The 18,364-nt window shown below is 38.9% G+C and overlaps 2 protein-coding genes across 7 annotated transcripts; one reads left to right on the top strand and one right to left on the bottom strand.

Annotated features, from left to right (window-relative positions):
* Window positions 1–2,239: 2,239 nt before the first annotated feature.
* On the top strand, window positions 2,240–4,534 carry LOC112181982 (cytochrome b561 and DOMON domain-containing protein At3g61750). Its single transcript, XM_024320396.2, has 4 exons — window positions 2,240–2,611; window positions 2,702–3,101; window positions 3,474–3,760; window positions 3,863–4,534. Exons 1-4 carry the CDS (start codon window positions 2,375–2,377, stop codon window positions 4,139–4,141), a joined length of 1,203 nt encoding a protein of 400 aa, XP_024176164.1. The 5' UTR covers window positions 2,240–2,374; the 3' UTR covers window positions 4,142–4,534.
* Window positions 4,535–5,132: 598 nt separating this feature from the next.
* LOC112181980 (protein TSS) lies at window positions 5,133–17,194 on the bottom strand. 6 transcript variants are annotated; one of them, XM_040517226.1, is made up of 26 exons: window positions 16,982–17,193; window positions 16,859–16,873; window positions 16,425–16,559; window positions 16,257–16,318; window positions 15,699–15,794; window positions 15,080–15,152; window positions 14,620–14,961; window positions 14,469–14,536; window positions 14,234–14,365; window positions 14,101–14,142; window positions 13,481–14,005; window positions 13,170–13,327; window positions 12,551–13,079; window positions 12,384–12,446; window positions 12,185–12,286; window positions 11,378–11,695; window positions 10,947–11,039; window positions 10,751–10,852; window positions 10,562–10,666; window positions 10,179–10,312; window positions 9,572–9,755; window positions 8,788–8,919; window positions 8,493–8,605; window positions 8,146–8,233; window positions 5,553–7,756; window positions 5,133–5,414 (listed from the first exon to the last, which is right to left on the bottom strand). In XM_040517226.1, the coding sequence occupies exons 3-25, from the start codon at window positions 16,486–16,488 to the stop codon at window positions 5,699–5,701; spliced, it is 5,583 nt and encodes a 1,860-aa protein (XP_040373160.1). In that variant the 5' UTR covers window positions 16,489–16,559; window positions 16,859–16,873; window positions 16,982–17,193; the 3' UTR covers window positions 5,133–5,414; window positions 5,553–5,698. The 6 variants fall into 6 exon arrangements, with proteins under 6 accessions (XP_040373160.1, XP_024176160.1, XP_024176162.1 ...); XM_024320392.2 differs by having other exon boundaries at window positions 16,859–17,193; XM_024320394.2 differs by having other exon boundaries at window positions 15,699–15,791; window positions 16,859–17,193.
* Between the last annotated feature and the right edge of the window lie 1,170 nt (window positions 17,195–18,364).

Here is an 18,364-nt window from a genome sequence, read left to right as displayed (position 1 = left end):
AAATCAGACTCATTTGTATACAAATCTCCCAATGTCTTCCATATTGTTTTAGCAGTCTCACACTCTTCCACCAACTGTAGCACATCTTCAATCATGGCTTTGAATAAGAGAGCCATCACAGATCCATCATCATCCTCCCACTTAGCATAGGCATCCGCATCTTCCTCACTAGGAGCTTTGGTTGTCCCAGTTACATGCCCCATCTTGTGTATGCCACAAAGATGGACAGACATAATCTTCTTCCATGTTTGATTGAGTTTCGGACCCCCAAAAGAACCACCATCTGAATTTCGGACAGAAACCTCAATCTTTTGAACCTCATTGATCTTAGAATTTTCACCTTCATCACCACCCATCGTAACAATATAGTAGCAAAACCACAAAATCACAAAGTATGCAGCGGAATAAAAAGAATAAGAGAATCCAACAAAAAAGTAACAAAACAAAAACGGACCGTGCAAGAATTTTCTTTTCTTTTTTTTCTTTTGCTGCACGGGTTGGTGACCTGGAGAGAAGGACGGGTCTGGGTTCTGAACTGAGATGAAGAACCAAACTGTGATTGATGGATCTGAACTAGAGAGAAGGACCGTCGGGGCTGGGCGACGGCGCCGAAGTGCGCGCAATGAAGGACGAAGCTGAGCAGACTCTGGACGACGGAGTGCCGGCGACAACCTAGGGACAGCAGAGGAGTGCGATTGATTTTGGACAACCGTGACGACCTGGGATGCGACGAACAGGTCTGAACTTGGAATGACCTGAGCCTGGAAGGAGGTGATCCCGTGGAATGCCTGTCTGATGCAAAGTGATCTGGAGATGATGCCGAAGTCAAAAACAAAGTGATTGTTCTTTGACGGACGCCTAGGATTACAAGTGGAGATGATGACGCCGAAGTCAAAGTTTTGACGGACGCCGAGGATGCAGACAAACCCTAACAACGGGGCTCTAATTAAAATTAGAAAGAACAAGAGACAAAGTCCTTTCGGATCTTTGCTCTGATACCAAGTCAAATAAGACAAGATAGAGAGAATGAATTTTCTGATATACTATTCATCTCACAGTGGAGGTATATAAAGAGATCTACAAGAATACAATTGACTTACGTCTCTATTCTCTACCACACATAGAAAAGGTAAGTACTAACTATGATACAATTACAATATATTACATCCCTAATGTTATGCCATGACTCACGCTAACATGATAAAGTTTATTGATTGGTTTACCGCTGATCCCAAAAACATAAGCTGTTAGAATGTGGAAATTCTAGCAGCAGCTGAGCTAGCAAGAAGGTGAAATGTTTAGTAATGGTTGCATCTGATTACTCTAATCTGCACACATGTTGCGAGAGGAAGGTCACATTTGATGGTCACAAGAATAACTTTTTTATCAAGCAGAATGGGGTGAATCAGGAAGCCGGCCTAATAAATTGAAATGCTGAATCTTGAGACCGCAACGCAGCCTTCATGTTTGTTGCTTCAATCTGTTGATTCTTTGAAACCAAACTTCGCTTGAATTTCAGCTGGCCCTGCCTGGCTTGGAAACATGCCGATCAACTATTATTGTCATCATTTTTACTACATGACGTGTATCAAGTCTCTAACTCTATGTATTGCTTAGAAACTCATCAATAATCATTGTGTGAAGTGTGATAAATGTTTAATAGGACTAATTTTTTTTAATGGGACTAATTAATCTGGCTGCTACACTTCAATTACCTTTCATTCTCCATAAGAGAGTCTATTGTTCTCCTTTCTTTTTCTCTTGGGTCATACTAATGGTGTTTTCGTTCCAATTAATCAAGACTTAAAGATATGAGATCGCTATCACTCTAATTTTAAGGGTTGGAAGGTTACATTTTCCAATTAATTTATTATAGACTCTTCTTCCTTCTGTTTTAGCCAAGCTGTTAAGTACAAAACTTCATTATGGTATCTTGTGATACACAACAAGTCAACTTCAAAGCTTCATCACTCATCTATCTATCATTACATGGCCCTCAAATTATTCCTTTTTTTTTTTTAAGTTGTTGTAGAAAAATTTCCTAATATATATTGAAATTTTATCATGTTTTCCAAGATGATGATATCCCTCATTCCCTCCTAATAATATAGAAGAGTTAATTGAAAACAGTTCATACATTGTTGGGGGTTAGTTTGTAAGAATTGGCGGGAAATTATTATCCATCAGCAACCACTACGAACAAACCCCACCACCACCAACCATATCCCAATATTACTTCAAGCCCAAGAGACTAAAACCTCTCAACCTCCTGAATATGCCTTCTCTTTCACAAATCACAACCCACTTTGTTCATGATCTATGCCACCTCTTGTTCTAAGCCTAAGATCTCATTTCAAAATTTCAGGTTTTTGAAATGGCGAATTCGGGGACTTGGCTTTTGGTTTTGAGGTTATGTGCTCTTCTCCTTTTCTTGGAGGCCAAGGTTTTTGTTTTGGGTGGTGATGATAGTAATGTCCAGGGTGGTAATACTATAGATGGGTCTGGTGGAGTATCAGTTTGTGTTAATGATCTGGCTAGTTTCATGCCACCACCATATGGTAATTCATCTGATATAGTCTGCAGGCCTATTTGGAACACTTTTGTTTTGAGGGTATGTCTTTTTTCAATTATACAACCTTCACTTCTTTTTCTTGTTATATATGTTTAATTAATCTATAAGTTAATCATTTTTTTGTTGCAGTACACCCAAACTGAAGATCATGTAATGAACATAATATTATCTGCTGTGTACACTACTGGGTGGGTAGGAATGGGATTTTCCAGAGATGGATTGATGGTTGGTTCAAGTGCCATAGTGGGATGGGTTAATAGAAAAGGCCATGCAAGAATTAAGCAATACTATTTGCAAGGTTCAAAGTCTTCGCAAGTTATACCAGACAAAGGTGAATTGCCACTTACTGGTATTCCTGCTACTGTTGTGCTTCATGGCCCTAGGATTTACTTGGCATTCCAGTTGAAATTTCAAGCTCATCTTTCTCGGCAACCTCTTATCTTGGCCGTTGGAAGCGGTTACCCCAAGCACAACAACCACTTAACAAAACACACCGATAAAACCACCATCAAGTTCGACTTCTCTGCAGGTTTTGTTCATCTCCTTGTAGGCTATTGTGCTCTTTGACACTCATTTTTGTTAATTTACTTCCAATTTCCTTGCATTATATATGATAAGATCTTCAGCTTCTTTCACTCACTGAGAATAGTTTTGGGTTGGATGTTCTAAATAATTCTAAATCTGCATGACCCAATGTGTGGTCACACATGATGGAACATGTTGGAGATCTAGAATCCTGCATTGGGAATTCTAAAGATACATACAATTCCAGCCTCTCCAACCATTACCAATTAGCTTTAATTCTCTCTATTCTATCAGAAACATGCAAATGCATTCTTATAAGCAGTACAATACTGGATATACATTGCTGGTTGTTTCTCTAAGCGTAAAAGCTTTACAGGTTCTGCATCTGAGGCACCTAGTGATTTTGGGCAGATGAAGAAGAACCATGGAATATTGGCCATATTTGGATGGGGTATAATCATTCCTTTGGGGGCAATTGTTCCAAGATACTTCAAGCACAAGGACCCCTTGTGGTACTATCTCCATTCAATTATTCAGTTTGTGGGATTTGTCATTGGCCTTGCAGCAGTGGTACTTGGACAAAAACTCTATAATAAAATAGACGCCAATTTCCAAACACATAGAGCAATTGGAATCTTTGTTCTTGTGCTTAGTATCCTTCAGGTTTGTTCCTCACACTTATATCCACTTCTTGTATAGTGTTGTTACTGTTATTCCTTGACCACTACGCTGATCATTTTGAGTTTTTGACCTTTGGATTTCCAGATATTGGCATTCTTTCTAAGACCAAGCAAGGATGCCAAGATTAGAAAGTACTGGAATTGGTACCACCACTGGTTTGGAAGGTTTGCAATCTTCTTTGCAGCTGTGAACATAGTTCTGGGGATCAACATTGGAGCTGCAGGCATTGAATGGAAGATTAGTTATGGATTTTTTCTCAGCGTAATTCTTATCGCAGTCATTGTTTTAGAAGTTTTGGCAAGGATGAGGAGGACAGAAAATAAGAATATGCCTCCAAACTTCCAAATGAATCCGGTTCCATAGGCGACATATTTCACACTCCTCGAAACGTTCTCTGCCAAATTTCAGTGTAGATTTCAGTTATTCCTTTATAGTACAAAGAAGGATGAGAAATGATTCCAGGCTTGGCATCTCAGATAAATTTCAACTTGCTATCTTCACCACTGTGAAAAAGGCCAAGTCAAAGAGTTGTGCTGCACTACTGCACAGCATTTCAATCTTCTTTCTTTCTTTTCTGTTTTTTTTCTTCTTCTTTTTTTGGGTGAACTAACTGTATATGGATACTTGGTAGTTGACTGCATAGCTGGATGTTGTGTTCCTGAAGCTAACATTTGTCTTTAGATGTCATGAAAGGTTGTATGGATTGAGCATTTGAGCTTCTTTATTCATTTTGGCTGTCCCCTGTTTCCCTAGGCAGATACTTCTTTTGTTAATTTGATACAAACCAAAGTTCCATTTTTATCCTGGGTTCCAATATGCTTAAAGTGCAGTGGCTGCAAAAAAAAAACCGAATGGTTAGGTTTAGTCAGATGTGGAAAAGTGGTGAAATTGATGTAACGGATGGCATAAGGGAAAAGGTCAACCAAGTCTTGGACTCGAATAAGCAACTGAGGTAAAGGTGGTGATGTGTTAGAGCCGACAGGGGTGGTGGCTGGCAATGGTGCACTGCGATTGGTGGTGCTTTGCTGGACTTGTCACCAGAGCTCCAATTTGCAATTGTGCTTCAATGTCCGTTCTTTTCTTTCTTCTCTCCTCGATTTATGCTTTTCTAGACTTGAAAAGTATGTTTCCCTTCAAAGGGGGCACTCGACCACTGTATGCCTAGAACGACTATTTTGCTTCTAAGAGTGGAAAACAGACGGTTGAAACACCCGATAAAGATCAAAGAATCTCCTTCCACTAGGATTTTCCGGAAGCCTTTATGAAGAACAACTAAACGTTTAATTCTGTAGGAACAACCAAACGTTTAATCTGAACTTTAACTGGCAATGATTTAACAAGAATCACAACATCATTGTAAGTGCAACAGAACAGTGATTCACTGAAACTAGTGTTAATACTCATCTAAAATGAGAGAAGGAATGGTGACAAAGAATAATCAAGTCATGTACAATTTATCCAAATTAAAAATCAAAATCCCATTTATTGTAACCAAAATAGCCAATATCAGTTTCAAATGCACTGTGGTTCCAACATCCAGAATAACAAAATTTTCTTACTATGTGATGAACCAAAATTTTCACCCCATAAACTCTCCCCATGGAAGTTCCAACAAAAGTGAGCTTCCTACTGTAACCTGCACATAACAGTTCAGACAGAGAATATACATTTGATCAGGAAAAATTAAAGTATTTTGCCATTTAAATTTACTATAAACAACTCAATGAGAATAAATTGCTACAACAAGGCTTAGTCAGAGCTTCAGAGCACTAACCTGAACTCTTTTACGCCAACCATGTATAAGTAGAATATCACAAGGTTGTGAATGTAAGAGCCAAGGGATCAAGTGAATCCTGTCCCTTCTGCATACAATCGACGAGGGTCTGCTATACCCGATTGGTAACAGAAACAAATTAGGGTTTATGTAGCAGTAGCTGTGCAGTTTTCACTAGATGAAAAGCTGATGGGTTTGGACGCATCATTCCCCCTGACCACCCTGTTATATATGACTTTGAATGACTGTGAGCCATATGGTCGACTGAGCAAACTTACTGGCATTCTCAGAGTCTGCTTTCGGTTTCTTCTGCCCCTTATCAAAATGCTGAAGGTTTTCTCTCCATCAGTCGTCCTTTCAGCGATACTTCCAACTTTTCCATTTGGGCTGTCACATGGTTCGTTCTGAGCATTCTCAACCCCACAAAGATCAGGACCAACTTCCTTGACACTTTCAAATGGATTACAAGTTGCCTCTGATGTTAGAATGTCCGCTTCTTTCTTAGTTTCCCCCACATTATCAATGTCCACTGGCAGAACTGGAGCAGAATCATCGTTCTGAATTTTTGACTCCAAGGGAGAGGGATCAGAAATTGGCTCAACAACAGGTGCTGGGGCAGAGAATTCCATTGGATGGCAACCATGCCAAACTGTTGTAGGTACAAACTCAGATACATTAGGATTCACATTGCACTGCCATGTGTAATGATTTGGATGAAACGCACTAGTCACAGGAAAGGTACTGGTTCGTACAACTTGGGGTTGACTGTAAGGAGGGAACATAAATGGCAAAGGCTGTATGATATTCGGGGTAGCAGGGGGAGAAGGGTAGGGATGATGAGGAGAGGAGCACATGGGATTAACTGTGGGTAAGACAGTAGCTGCCCCTGGGTGAATATTCAGGTTTACTGGCCAAGGTGCAATAGTTGGGACAGAACCCGCACCAGAAGGTATAGCAATGTTCATGGGAACCGAAGCAGCACGAGTGGATGGTGAGGGATTGAATGGAGCTGCCGATGCAGATAACTTCTTATTTGGCAATCCCCGAGTATCAGCTGAAGTAACAAGCGAGGATGCCTCCAAATCATCTACTCCTTGCAAAGTGGAGTTGGAATCATGCGATTCAGAAGTGCCAGATGGATTGTTCTCACAGAGTCCCTCCTTGGCAGAAATAGAATCAATGGATTTTGGCAGTCCATCTACTAATACGTTATCAACTGCTGCCTCTTGAAACTTAACAGCACTGGATCCAAGTTCATCCACGGTCCCGAATATCAGTGCATTTTTATCTTCCTTCACTTCAGGTGAATTAGTATCTTCTTTCTTCTCAACAAGTCCAGTTTGCTCTCGTAAAACATCTGTGGAAACCAATACAGGATCCTTCTTTTCTTCAAGTATAGTTTCAACTACAGCCTTTGGTTTGGAATTTCCTTTGATTTCAATTATTTCCTCTTCTTGTCTTTGGATACCATGCTCATGGTTATCTGGAATGCCATTCTGAGGGAAAACAGTTTGCATTTTAGCAATACTACCTGGTGGAGCCAATGCTACTTCCTTGTATGAAGGAGATTTTCCAAGACTGACTATAGAACCTTTAACTGGACCAATCCCATGTGGTGAAACATTTGGACTGACTTCTGATGAGGAACTCAAACTTTCTGCTGCAACAACTTTGGTAGACAAAGGCATAGACTTGACTCTGTATGCTACAGCTTTTACCATTCTCCGTCCAAATTTAGTACCTTGGGAGGGATTCGCAATCTGATTTTCTGTATAACTTCCATGAGATGTTGGCCTTTTCTTTAGAAGGTAATACCTACTGTTTTGGTTAGTATTCTTCACTGAAGGGTAATCCATATCAGCGTCTACATATTTCTTCTGGTAACTATAAACCTTCCCAATAGCTGCCCGCCGCTGCTTTACACGCCGCCCATATGAACCCACTGATCTAGGCCTTTGAACTGGTTGCCAGTCATCTTCCCCTTCAACATGTGTTTCAGAAGAGCTCATGTTTGAATTTTCCTCAGGAATCTCTTCTACAACATGCTGGGGTTCAACTGAAGCCGGGATGTTTTCTTGGATGGGATCTGTTATTTCTCTTGGTTCAAGTGTATGTGTTTCTTCGTCTGAAACCTCTTTTGTGGTTTCTTTTGAAGATTCGTCAGAACTTGCTGAGCTGATAGTTTGATAGGATTTTTCCTTCAACTGCACAGTAAATTGAAATAGTTTAACAAGTTGCATTACAACAAATAATATTCCAATGCAGGATGAGGTATTTCCATAATGTTTTCAAGACCAAAAAAGAAGTTTCCATAACGCCCACAACTGGACTATTGACTGTCTTCCTTTCCAAATCTGAGAGGCTGTCAAATATAGCTTGCCATCAAAGTATTTTATTGATCCATTTTGAGAAACATTTCTATCAGTTTCATAGTAACCAATATGTCTGGACCAATTTGCAGATTTCATCTTCTATTGGACATATTGGTAACAAGAAACTGATTTAAGTTTATCCCAGATTCCATTTACATTAAGGATGTGTATAAAATTGGCAAACAAAACCAAACATAAACATGGTCAAGGCTCCAACGTACCTTTGTTATGTAGGTTTTCCTCTTCATTGCCACATCTCTCCCTTTAGCATCATGAGTGGGATTGATGTAGTCAAGCAAATCTGATACGCTGCCAATTTTGTGAAAACCAAAAATTATTAAGAAAGATATGTACTAATAAGAAAAAGTTTCAGTGCAGGATATGTTTAATTAGAGAAAAGTCCATTTTAGTGATCCATTATTAGATTCAATCCATGTCTTTGTTTCACGTCAATCAAATTTAGGTAGATGGATAGCTGATGATTCCAATGGTGCGGAAAAGTAGAAAGTAAATTATATCAACTTGAGTATTAAACGAAGTTCCATTATATCAGTTCTTGCTAACAAACCTTAAGTGGCCTTTGCTGGCTATAGATGCATCTGGTTTTCGAGTCCCATTTCTTGCAGCTTCTTGCTGTTCAAAAGCCTTGGACTCAAAGTACTCAAGCCAGGCAGCAGCATCCTGCACGATATGGTCAAAACTTTTAGTGTTTAACTTCAAGAAAAAAAATAATAATAATAATTTAATCAAGATAAGAAGGTATTATCAAATATCTCAAATATAAATGGTAAAGATCAACCATTGGAGAAGATGATACTTGAATAAAACTAAATAAAAAACGTATGACTAGATAAGAGAGATACTTGTGTACGTAGATCATCTGGTCCAAGCTTTGCACGCAGAATTTGCAATGTTGTCTGCTCATGCTGAACACTTAAAGGGTATGCTTCCATCAATGAGAGTGCAATTGCAATAGCATGGTAACTAGCCGCTGTCTGGAGAGATTTTAACTTTCAGATGACTTAATTCTCAAGTAAATAAGCAAATAAAAAATTAATATATAAAATAAATAATATGGTAGCACATCTGTAAGCACATATGCAAAATGGCACAATGTTTCACAGGTGGTTTACTTGTTACAACCAAGTCCTCATTTTTTCCAGTAACTGCCTAGTGACTAGCATCTGACCTATAATATACTGCTAGTTAAAAAGACTTTGTTATTGGGAGATGGTTAGAGTTAGAAGTAATGACTTTACTACCACCTAAGAGAAACTCCTAACAATCAAGTTGTTCACCATTACTATAACTGGCATGGAAACGCAATGGGGAATAAACGAAAAGAAAAACCAAAATCAAATTTTCTATATATGATTGAAATATTCATTTGAAACAATCTTCTAGCCCATCTATGAAATCCTTTCCATAATTGCTATTCCCATCCACAACGAAAAACAACCAAGACTCCAGGTTAACACGACTACACAGTGTTGCAACTATTGCTACTCAGATGTTCCATCTGGGCATCAAATAGAATCTTTAAGAACATATCACCAATAATCTGAATAAAGAAAATTCTAGCTTCAGCCTAAATTATATATAAAAATATATATTACAAAATAAATAAATAAACAAACAAAAGGAAACCTGAATATGATCTGGGCCAAGTAACTTCTGATTACACTTCAAAGCCTTGTGTAGATATCTGAGGGCAACATGTACATTTCCCAGGCCTTCTTCCATCATAGCCACGTTGATGTATGTTGCAGCAGTGTTTGGATGAGATGGTCCACATGTGAGATGCAAGAGATACAGAGCACGTTTTACATATCTGAATCAGAAAAAAGGAGCAATTGTAAGCTTTTACTCATGGGAAAAGTAAGTCAGAAAAACATAAATATCAGTGACTATATGCTATGCACTATGCAGATATGAGTCTTATGACTTTCTCTCTCCTGTTATGTTTTTCTTTGTATAATTGAGATACTTTCGCAAAGCACGACAAAATTGGTTATTGCCAAATACCCAGTTGGACGGTTCCATATGTTGAAGGAATCATGATGTCAAAATCAAGTCATGTAGAAATGAACGAATTTTAGGGTCCAAAGAGATGTGCCATACAAAAACATGAGCTTGAACCAATAAGATTGTGACTTATTCAAAGCAACCAATTGGCAGTCAAAAAACGATTCCCCATATAAGTTTTAAGACATTCCATATGAAAAGAACACTTTAAACAAGCAAAAGACCATACTTGAGAGCCAGCTCTGTATGTTGAAGTCTGTAATAGAACACAGCAAGATCCCCATAACTCTTCATGGTGTCTGGATGGTCAAGCCCTAATTCTCTCTCATTGATATCCAGAGCCTTTTGCTGATAAATTGTAGCCTGTGATTTTAACAAATAGTTGGTCATCTTGGCATGAAACAATAGTAAGAGAAAGGGAAACATGATGCTCTTTTCATATTAGAAGCACAAGCTGCTCCCAGCCTTTAACAATAAAAATATGAAAGTATATCACATGTTTCCAATCCCCTAACGATTGTTGGTTAAGGGACAGAGATTGATCAAGAAAGGTAACATTTTTGGTGTCAGGCATGTTCCAGGAATACCAAAACAAAAGGGATAACAACAGACCTGATTAAAATCTCCAGTGTGATATAAAACTACAGCAAGGAGGCTGTAAGCTCCTGCTGTCATTCGATGGTATGGACCACAAACTGCTACCAGCTTTGCAAGAGCCTACAAATGCCAAAAAAGTATAGTCAGTCAGCAACTAGAATACTAATAAACAAATGAAGTAGAAACTGTTCGAGCACCACATACCTTAGTGCCATATGCAACTGCATCTTCAAGTTTTCCCTTATCTAAGGCTGTTTTTGATGACTCCAATAGTTGCCTACCATCTGCCGAAGAGCATGCAGCTTGCTGGAAAGAAACAGAAGACACAGTAATATTAAAAAAACTTAAACTCAAGTGGAAAAGAAAAAGATGATTCTAATATTTGATGTCCAGTCATCACCTTATGTACTGGAACTAAGCTGACAATATCAGAACTCTGAAATGGATTTGGAGACTCCATATCAAAATCTCGTGGAACCATCTCAATGCCCACCTAAAATCAGGAAAGAGAGAACAGAATGTCGGTGTTCTGATTTTTGTCCATACGTAAATTCTTGTTATTAATTACACAATAAATAATATCTTTATGTACAAGTATCCTGAAATTAAATGAGACACAAAGATATTATATTTGTATAACTTAACCCTCGTATACAATGATATTATAGAGATCACTGCATTCAAAGAAGAAGGAAGCCAGGAAAGAGAATGCTTAATGCAAATTCATGATTGCAAGTATGAGCCTTGTAGATTTATAAAGTGAATTTCTTAGACAATGTTAATATATGCAGGCCATCTAGAATCTACTATCCATTGACTAATGCTATATACCTTATGACACAGGCCACGTAGAATCGCAAATCTCCTCACATCATTGTAGTTGAAGCTGCTAACATCCCATCCATATCTCTTTCGCAAGAATACTTCCAGCCATCTCCACACAAGGGAATGCACATTGAAAGACTTATTGAATTCTTCATTTTCTGGAGCCCCCAACATAAGATTCAATGCAGCAGCAATCGAGGCAGCCATTTTCTCAGTGTTATTAACAGCAGCAATCACTGCCTGAAGTATGTGCTTAAAAGCTCGCACTATCATCTCATGAATGCAAAGGGACTGCACATGTGATAGCTTCTCTGATAGCTTGACCTAAACACAACCAAAAGCAATTGTCATTCAACATCAAACCCACTAAGAAGCATTCTACATATCCTCTAAACATATTCAAATTATTGGAGAATTCCAGTTTGGATGTGAGAGATAGTGCAAGTTAATGGTATTTATAAGTGAAACGAGCAGAATTAACTTTAATAGTTTAATGTTTAAAAACATTGGAAGCTTGTTAAGTTTTAACATTGTCCAACAGTCACAAATGCATAATAAAAGTGGTACTGAGCAAGCCGGAGAAACTATCATTCTCTTTGTTTTTTTTTTTTTTTCATTTATAACATTTATCAAACTATCAAAGTAACATAAATCAAAAGAACCTCCTGAAAAATGGGATATTACAAGAACTACGTATCAAAGTTCAAAAGAAATGGACCATATACAACAATTTTGAGGACACAGGAAGAAGTTAGTGGGGTGTATATCTATAAGACATGTAAAGTAAAAACCATAACTTAGAAAGAAACTTACAACTTGCCCCAGAGAACGCATCCGAAGACCTCTAGTATGCATGAAATCAGTTAAAGTTCGACCATCAACTGGTGAAAGTTCCAATGAACCAAAATCGGCTACCTGCATTTTACGATAAATTCTAGAAACATGAATCTTCATAATAATACTTACATACAGGGAGAGAAGAAATATAAATCAAATAATATTGTTTCATTACCAGTTTTGGAAGAGCAACTTCAGAGTAATACTTCTGAGATAAGTCAATCAGTTCTTGCAGAGACTGTCAAGCACAAGGAACATTAACTTTATACATGCAACAAGCAATAGGTATTAAACAAATAAATAAATGCCGTACAGCCTCTAGTGACACCTACTATGTATTACCTTGCAATGAAGTCCAGTTTCTGATTCTTTTAGTCGAGCGAAGGCTGCGTCAGAGAGCATCTCAGTCAGCACAAGCTCATTTTCTTTAGCACTGGTTTCAAACTTTGATTCCACAGAACCTATAGCATTTTCTACTTCTCCCACAACACCATCTGCATGCGACTTTGAGCTATCAGACTGCACTTTAATATTGGCTCCATCTGATTTCTTCTTCGTGTTCTTAAGGGATTTAAGAGGTGTCCCAAGTCCCTCGACCTTCATCTCATTCTTAGCCTTCTCACCCAATGGTTTCTTATCCTTGTCTGTATTTTTTTGGTCTTGCAAGTGTTGTATCCAGCAAGCTCCTAGTTCCCATCTCACAAAACTATCAGAATCTAGCTCCTCTTTGTCAAGCTTAGCAAGACTTTCTTCTAATAGCTTCTCAACAAAAGTGCAGGAAGCAGAAAGCTCTTCATGTTCCAGACCATGCCCATGTGATGCCAGTTTATTCTGCTCTGAAGGTGTAGTAGTGTGAAGTAGTAATCTCAAACTGCAAGGATCAAGGCACTAGTTAGGTTCATTTAACAAAACCCCATGACAGATGGTTGATAGCTTTACATAATCACACATTAATGAGTACCTGTTGATATTAAGGGCATTGGCACCACCTTCAGGTTGATCAAGGAGGTCAATGCTTTGGGATGGAGAACTGACTTTCTTAGTTTCTTTGCCCTCAACTTTCACAACTGCAATGTGACCACAATATCGGACATTGACAACACCTAGAGTGGTGACATCCTGCACCCATATGTTAATGAAGACTTATCATAAATGAACCGAGATAAAAAAAAAAAATATATATATATATATATATATATAAAATAAAAATAGGAATCTCATACTGTAAGAGAGTAGGACTGATCAACAAAAATATTCCAGACAATAACTCACATGTGCAGCGGTGTTCTCGTCAGCAGTGATCCCTTTAAGAAGGTTTCGTTGTGCTAGATTCTTTTTATCCACTCCAGTTGCCTGAATTCCATCAATTTTAGTATCCACCTTACAGCTCGCATTGTTAACATCCTTTGTTACGATCACATTCAAGTCCCCTACTCTCTCAGTATAAAGAACCTCACTGTTTGCAGCTGAACATGTTAATTCTGGCTTTGCCATCACATGCTGCACAGCCTTAATGGCTCTAAAAATGGAAACGTCGACAAATAGGCTGTGAAGAAGGAATGCCTTCCTATCTCGAACCTGCCTCTCCTCCGCCGTCTTGCAAGGCATAGATGCAATACACCAAAACTCATTAGCCCAAGGAATCAGATCAAATTGCCCATCCCTTCCTAGACCCCCTCCATTTCCTCCCCAAGCTTCATCCTCCACAGGAAGAGCAGGGAAACCTGAAGGCGACTGCCCTGCAATAGGCGGTACAAGCCATGTGTTTGCTCGAAAGCCATAGGGAAGATTCCCAAACTGCAAACGACCAAAGAAAACTAATTAATCACAAAACACACAAGTAACACCGCAACAAAAACCAACACACGAAATAAAGCACAACAATAGTGTACCTTATTACGTTCCGAAAATGCTTTCAGCAGATCATCGTAAGCCTAAAATACAAGATAAACATGCACATAATCAATACAAAGCTGACAAACATCTCACATTTCACATTATGAAAGCATAACTAGGCAAACCAACATTGTCAAAAGCTCTACTAAGCTGGCGTAGCAAATCGACGAGGTTGTGACACAGAATGCGCTGCTTCCCTACACTATAGAATCCCTTTCTGCAAGCTTCAACCAGAACCACCTTCCCATTGCAAAGCTTCACCTGACCATTTCCACCATATAACATCAATTTTCAACCTTCAAAATTTCAAACCTAATCAATCAATTCTTAGTGTGAAAGATGCCATTGTAGAAGAAGGTCTTACTTCAAGAGAAAACAGGTGATCATCGCCGGAAATCTCATCGACATGTCGTTTCGTCACCCTTCGGATAACTGCAACAATCAGATTAAGCAAAATTACAATACTATCCCTCAGTCTCTGAGAGAGACAGAGACAGAGAGAGAGAAGGGCTTACATTGCAGCGGGGGAGTGAGATGAGCGAGAGAGAAGAAGTCGTAGAAAGAACCGAGCTTGAGGCAAGAGTGGCTCAGCTCGGCGTCCGAGTCGACCGCCACGTCACGCTTATCGGCTCCGGCGGAGCCTTGAGGCTTGGCCGCCGCGGCGGTGGATTTCTTGGCGGTCTTATTATCCTGCGCATTTTTACCGGAGAGGACTGCGGACGAGGCGTCGGGCTTGAGGCTTTGGTCCTTCGCCGGAGTCGGCGGAGGCGTCGGTGACGCGCCAAAGCTCGTCGTGCAGGCCACGATGTCCAGCACGCGCCGCACGTGCGCGGTGGCGCGCTCTTCATCATAGTCCTCTGAGAAAAATTTGAACAGTGAGCTTTTATCAAGGAGGATGAAGGTGAAGAAAGCCCAAAACGGTGCCGTATGGGTAAGTTAAAGTTAAAGATGGTCGGGTTGGGTTAGAGTATTTACCTTCGACCAAGGTGATGACGCATGGCTTGAGTGCGGAGACGTCCACCGTATCTTTTAAACGTTTCCCTCTTACCTGCAATGAACGACGATGATTTTATGGTCGTTTGACTTTAATATTTTGGTAGAGACGTAGAGTCATAGAAAATGGGACGTTGCTTTTATTCTGCTAACCGTTGAGGCACATGTTAAAAAAAAAGAATTTGAGATGAGCAGGATTCTTTTAGATTCCGTGATGGAATAGACGCCGAGTGCAAAGATAAGAAGATCTTGAGTCAGGCGGTCAAACTACTACTATCTAATAATCTGACGAATTATATGTCGACACATATATAATTGGGGTGGAATTGTAAAAATATTTTATATAATATTGAATGAATTGCGGGTGATATTTAAAAAGAAAATTTTAATTTTTTTGCAACGTAATTGGTGAGTCGGACAATTTTAATGGTTAGAAAGCCGTGTCCAAGACTTTTTTGGCAATGAAATGTCTTGTACAACATTCAATTTGCTCCAATCGAATCATGGATAATTACAACTCCACCTTTCTGGATTCCACACAAATGAAAAATTTGGAATTGTGAGGAAAGATAATAATGACAATGTGGGTTGTGGAAACTACCTCATGGGATAGTGAAAAATTGGTGATGTTACAAGTTTCTGTGTTGACTGATAATAGTTGGCGAACGTCGATGATCCTGTCCGTCGATATTCCCTGCTAAAATTCAAGAGTTATTCCACCAATATGCTCAAAAATCCAATAGTTATCAGCAAAAGAGATACGAGGAGTGGTAATAAGTATTGCAACAGAAACTTTTGTCCTTTGAGAATCAGAATACCGACAGTTAATTTGCTAATGTAAACTTGCCGGCCATAAGCAAGAAAAATAAGGACAAGAAAAGCAGATTACATCTAGTGCTTTGCAAGAGGCTTTTCTAGATTCTATCATGGAAGTTGATGGTGTCTAAAGGTTGGACTTTGGAGTTAACCACATGAACCAAACCTACCAAAGAACTAATTTTGAGACTTCATGCTGTCTTTGGGCATGGAATAATCAAGACACCATGTAGCCCAAATCAACCACGTCGCTAGAACCCAGCAAAAAAATAAAAATTGCCCATGTGAAATAAAAGCAATAAAACAAAGACTATTCTTAAAATTAACGCTAATAATCAATCACCTTCAAAACAACACTGCTCTCATCTGGAAGGTTCACAGTGATGTCCATCACAACAGGAAGAACTGCATAGTGATTAAAAAATAGCAACACAATTAGTTTAATCAATTTTTTTATTAAAGAATAAAACTTGGTGGTAAATAAACAATTTGAAGAGAAGCTAATTGATACCCTTCTCTTCCTTCTTCTTCTTCTCTCCACCTTTGCCCTTTCCACGACTGTTTCTGGGTGCCATTTTCAGCTTTCTTGTTTGAAATGAGCTTAAGCTTGAAGATGCTTATTACACTCCCAAATAGCTACCTGAAACTGTTTTAGTGTAATCAATCTTAATTAGCAAGAATACAGTACCCAAGGAGAAAGATAAGGTTTTTAGAACACGAGCCGTATTGAAAAAGTGCTTCTACTTTAAGCAAAAGTTCAGTAGGACAAAAGTCATAAAACCCAGTACCACCACACACTAGTAATCCATATCCTCAAGATAAAATAGCTGAATTGAAGAGGAAATGGAAAAGAAAGCAGTAAACATAGCAGAGGCCACGTACAGAGCCTCTGAAAATGGAATTAGAGTATTCATTGCAAGACTGTGGAGTTATAGTAATGATTACCTAACTGTCTGAAAACTATTGCAAGAGAGAACAGAGCAAGTCTTTATTGCACTATATCAATGAGTTGAAAGATACGAGAAGCAAAGAGCAATAAATAGGTATGAGCTACTGAGCTGCACCAACCATATAGAAAACCATAGCTTATAAGCTAATTGTGGAGAAGGATATGAATGAAGGTAAGGCCTCTCTAGGTTTCTCTGAGTTGTGTGAGCTTCAGAGAGTTTGGATAATGGGGAAGCAAGGCAATATAACAATGAAGAGGAAGAAGGGCAAAAATAGAAGGAAGAGAGGGGGGAAGAGATATAGAGAGAGACGGGTGTGATAAGGAAGGAAGGGTCGAGATTTAACAGTCAGAAGCAAACATTTGGCCTTGTATGCCAGTTTTTTCTGGCTTATACTGAGTAATTATCATCTGCTTTGGGACAGTAGGATGCAATTTTCTTTTTTCTTCTAAATTCCATGGATTTTTAATCAGAATATAAATTTGGGTTTTGATAATGGGAAGGGTTTGGCAAATCTTTGGCTCCGTGTCTGCTTGCACCAGCACTAGGGTATATAAGGTATAAAAGAAAAAATTTTGTGGAAGGCCCCACTGACTAATGGGTCCACTTCGACATAGGAGATATCACACACTGTAAATAACTTGACCTCTTTGGTACCATAGGAATGGTTGATGAGAAGCTCAGAAAGGCTGTGATGGTTGGACTTTCCTTATTAATGAGCAGAACCCAGAAGCATTAAATCAGCTCTAAGTACGAAACCTTAACTCGATCTTCTTCTAGCTCTGAGAACTCTGAGACCCACCCAGAAACCCAAAATTACATTTTTCTAGCTAGCTAGTACACTGTGTTTTTGCTCCAATGAAAATGAAAAAGGTGGTGATCGATGATGTTTCAGCGAATGTTTCAGACTTTCAGGAGAGAAGAAGAAGGAATAGTTCTATTTTCTGGCTTGAGCTCTTCTTCACAGATCCCACTCCAGCTAGAGTCCAAAAGATGGTGCTTTATCAATGTTTCTTCTAGCCAAGCAAACTTAACCAGGATGTGCATGGGACTCAGATTCTGGTGCATTTTGTTAACATTGGAAGGAGCAAATTAACTTTTGAAGGTCTTTGTAGACATTAGGGCATGCATCTTATTGGCAACAGTCAAAATCAGCTCTGGGATTTATACATCACAGGCCATTGAGTAGCCATTATTTATTATCAATCAATTTTTCTTGCTAATGAAAAAGAAAATGAATGAATCACTCCAGATATCGATCCTTGGTGACATTTTGGAGGGCAGATCTAGTTCGCTTGCCCTATTGCTTTGTCCCATTGGGTAAACGGTAAACCTACTGCTAGGGGTGGCAAACTAGCACAAATTACGGCCGTTTTGAAGTGCATTATCCGTGTCAATATGGTTTTGTTGGCAGTTTGGCTACTCAGAAGTCAGAACGAGTGGTCGCAATTTTTTTTTTTTGAGAAAAAGAAAATTTCATTAATAACCCATCAGATTATATAAC

Source organism: Rosa chinensis, chromosome 1, assembly GCF_002994745.2.
Source record: "Rosa chinensis cultivar Old Blush chromosome 1, RchiOBHm-V2, whole genome shotgun sequence".
Lineage (NCBI taxonomy): Eukaryota > Viridiplantae > Streptophyta > Magnoliopsida > Rosales > Rosaceae > Rosa > Rosa chinensis.
This window is presented reverse-complemented; position numbering and strand designations above follow the sequence as displayed.

Bases quoted from the DNA above. Each gene is read 5' to 3' on its own strand.
- LOC112181982 (XM_024320396.2), top strand. From the start codon at position 2,375: ATGGCGAATTCGGGGACTTGGCTTTTGGTTTTGAGGTTATGTGCTCTT. The intron at 3,102-3,473 runs GTTTTGTTCATC...AAAGCTTTACAG, and splicing joins CAAGTTCGACTTCTCTGCAG to GTTCTGCATCTGAGGCACCT. The intron at 3,761-3,862 runs GTTTGTTCCTCA...TTGGATTTCCAG, and splicing joins TTGTGCTTAGTATCCTTCAG to ATATTGGCATTCTTTCTAAG.
- LOC112181980 (XM_024320392.2), bottom strand. From the start codon at position 16,488: ATGGCACCCAGAAACAGTCGTGGAAAGGGCAAAGGTGGAGAGAAGAAG. The intron at 11,696-12,184 runs GTAAGTTTCTTT...GGTTGTGTTTAG, and splicing joins TGCGTTCTCTGGGGCAAGTT to GTCAAGCTATCAGAGAAGCT. The intron at 8,920-9,571 runs GTTTCCTTTTGT...AAATCTCTCCAG, and splicing joins TTGGCCCAGATCATATTCAG to ACAGCGGCTAGTTACCATGC.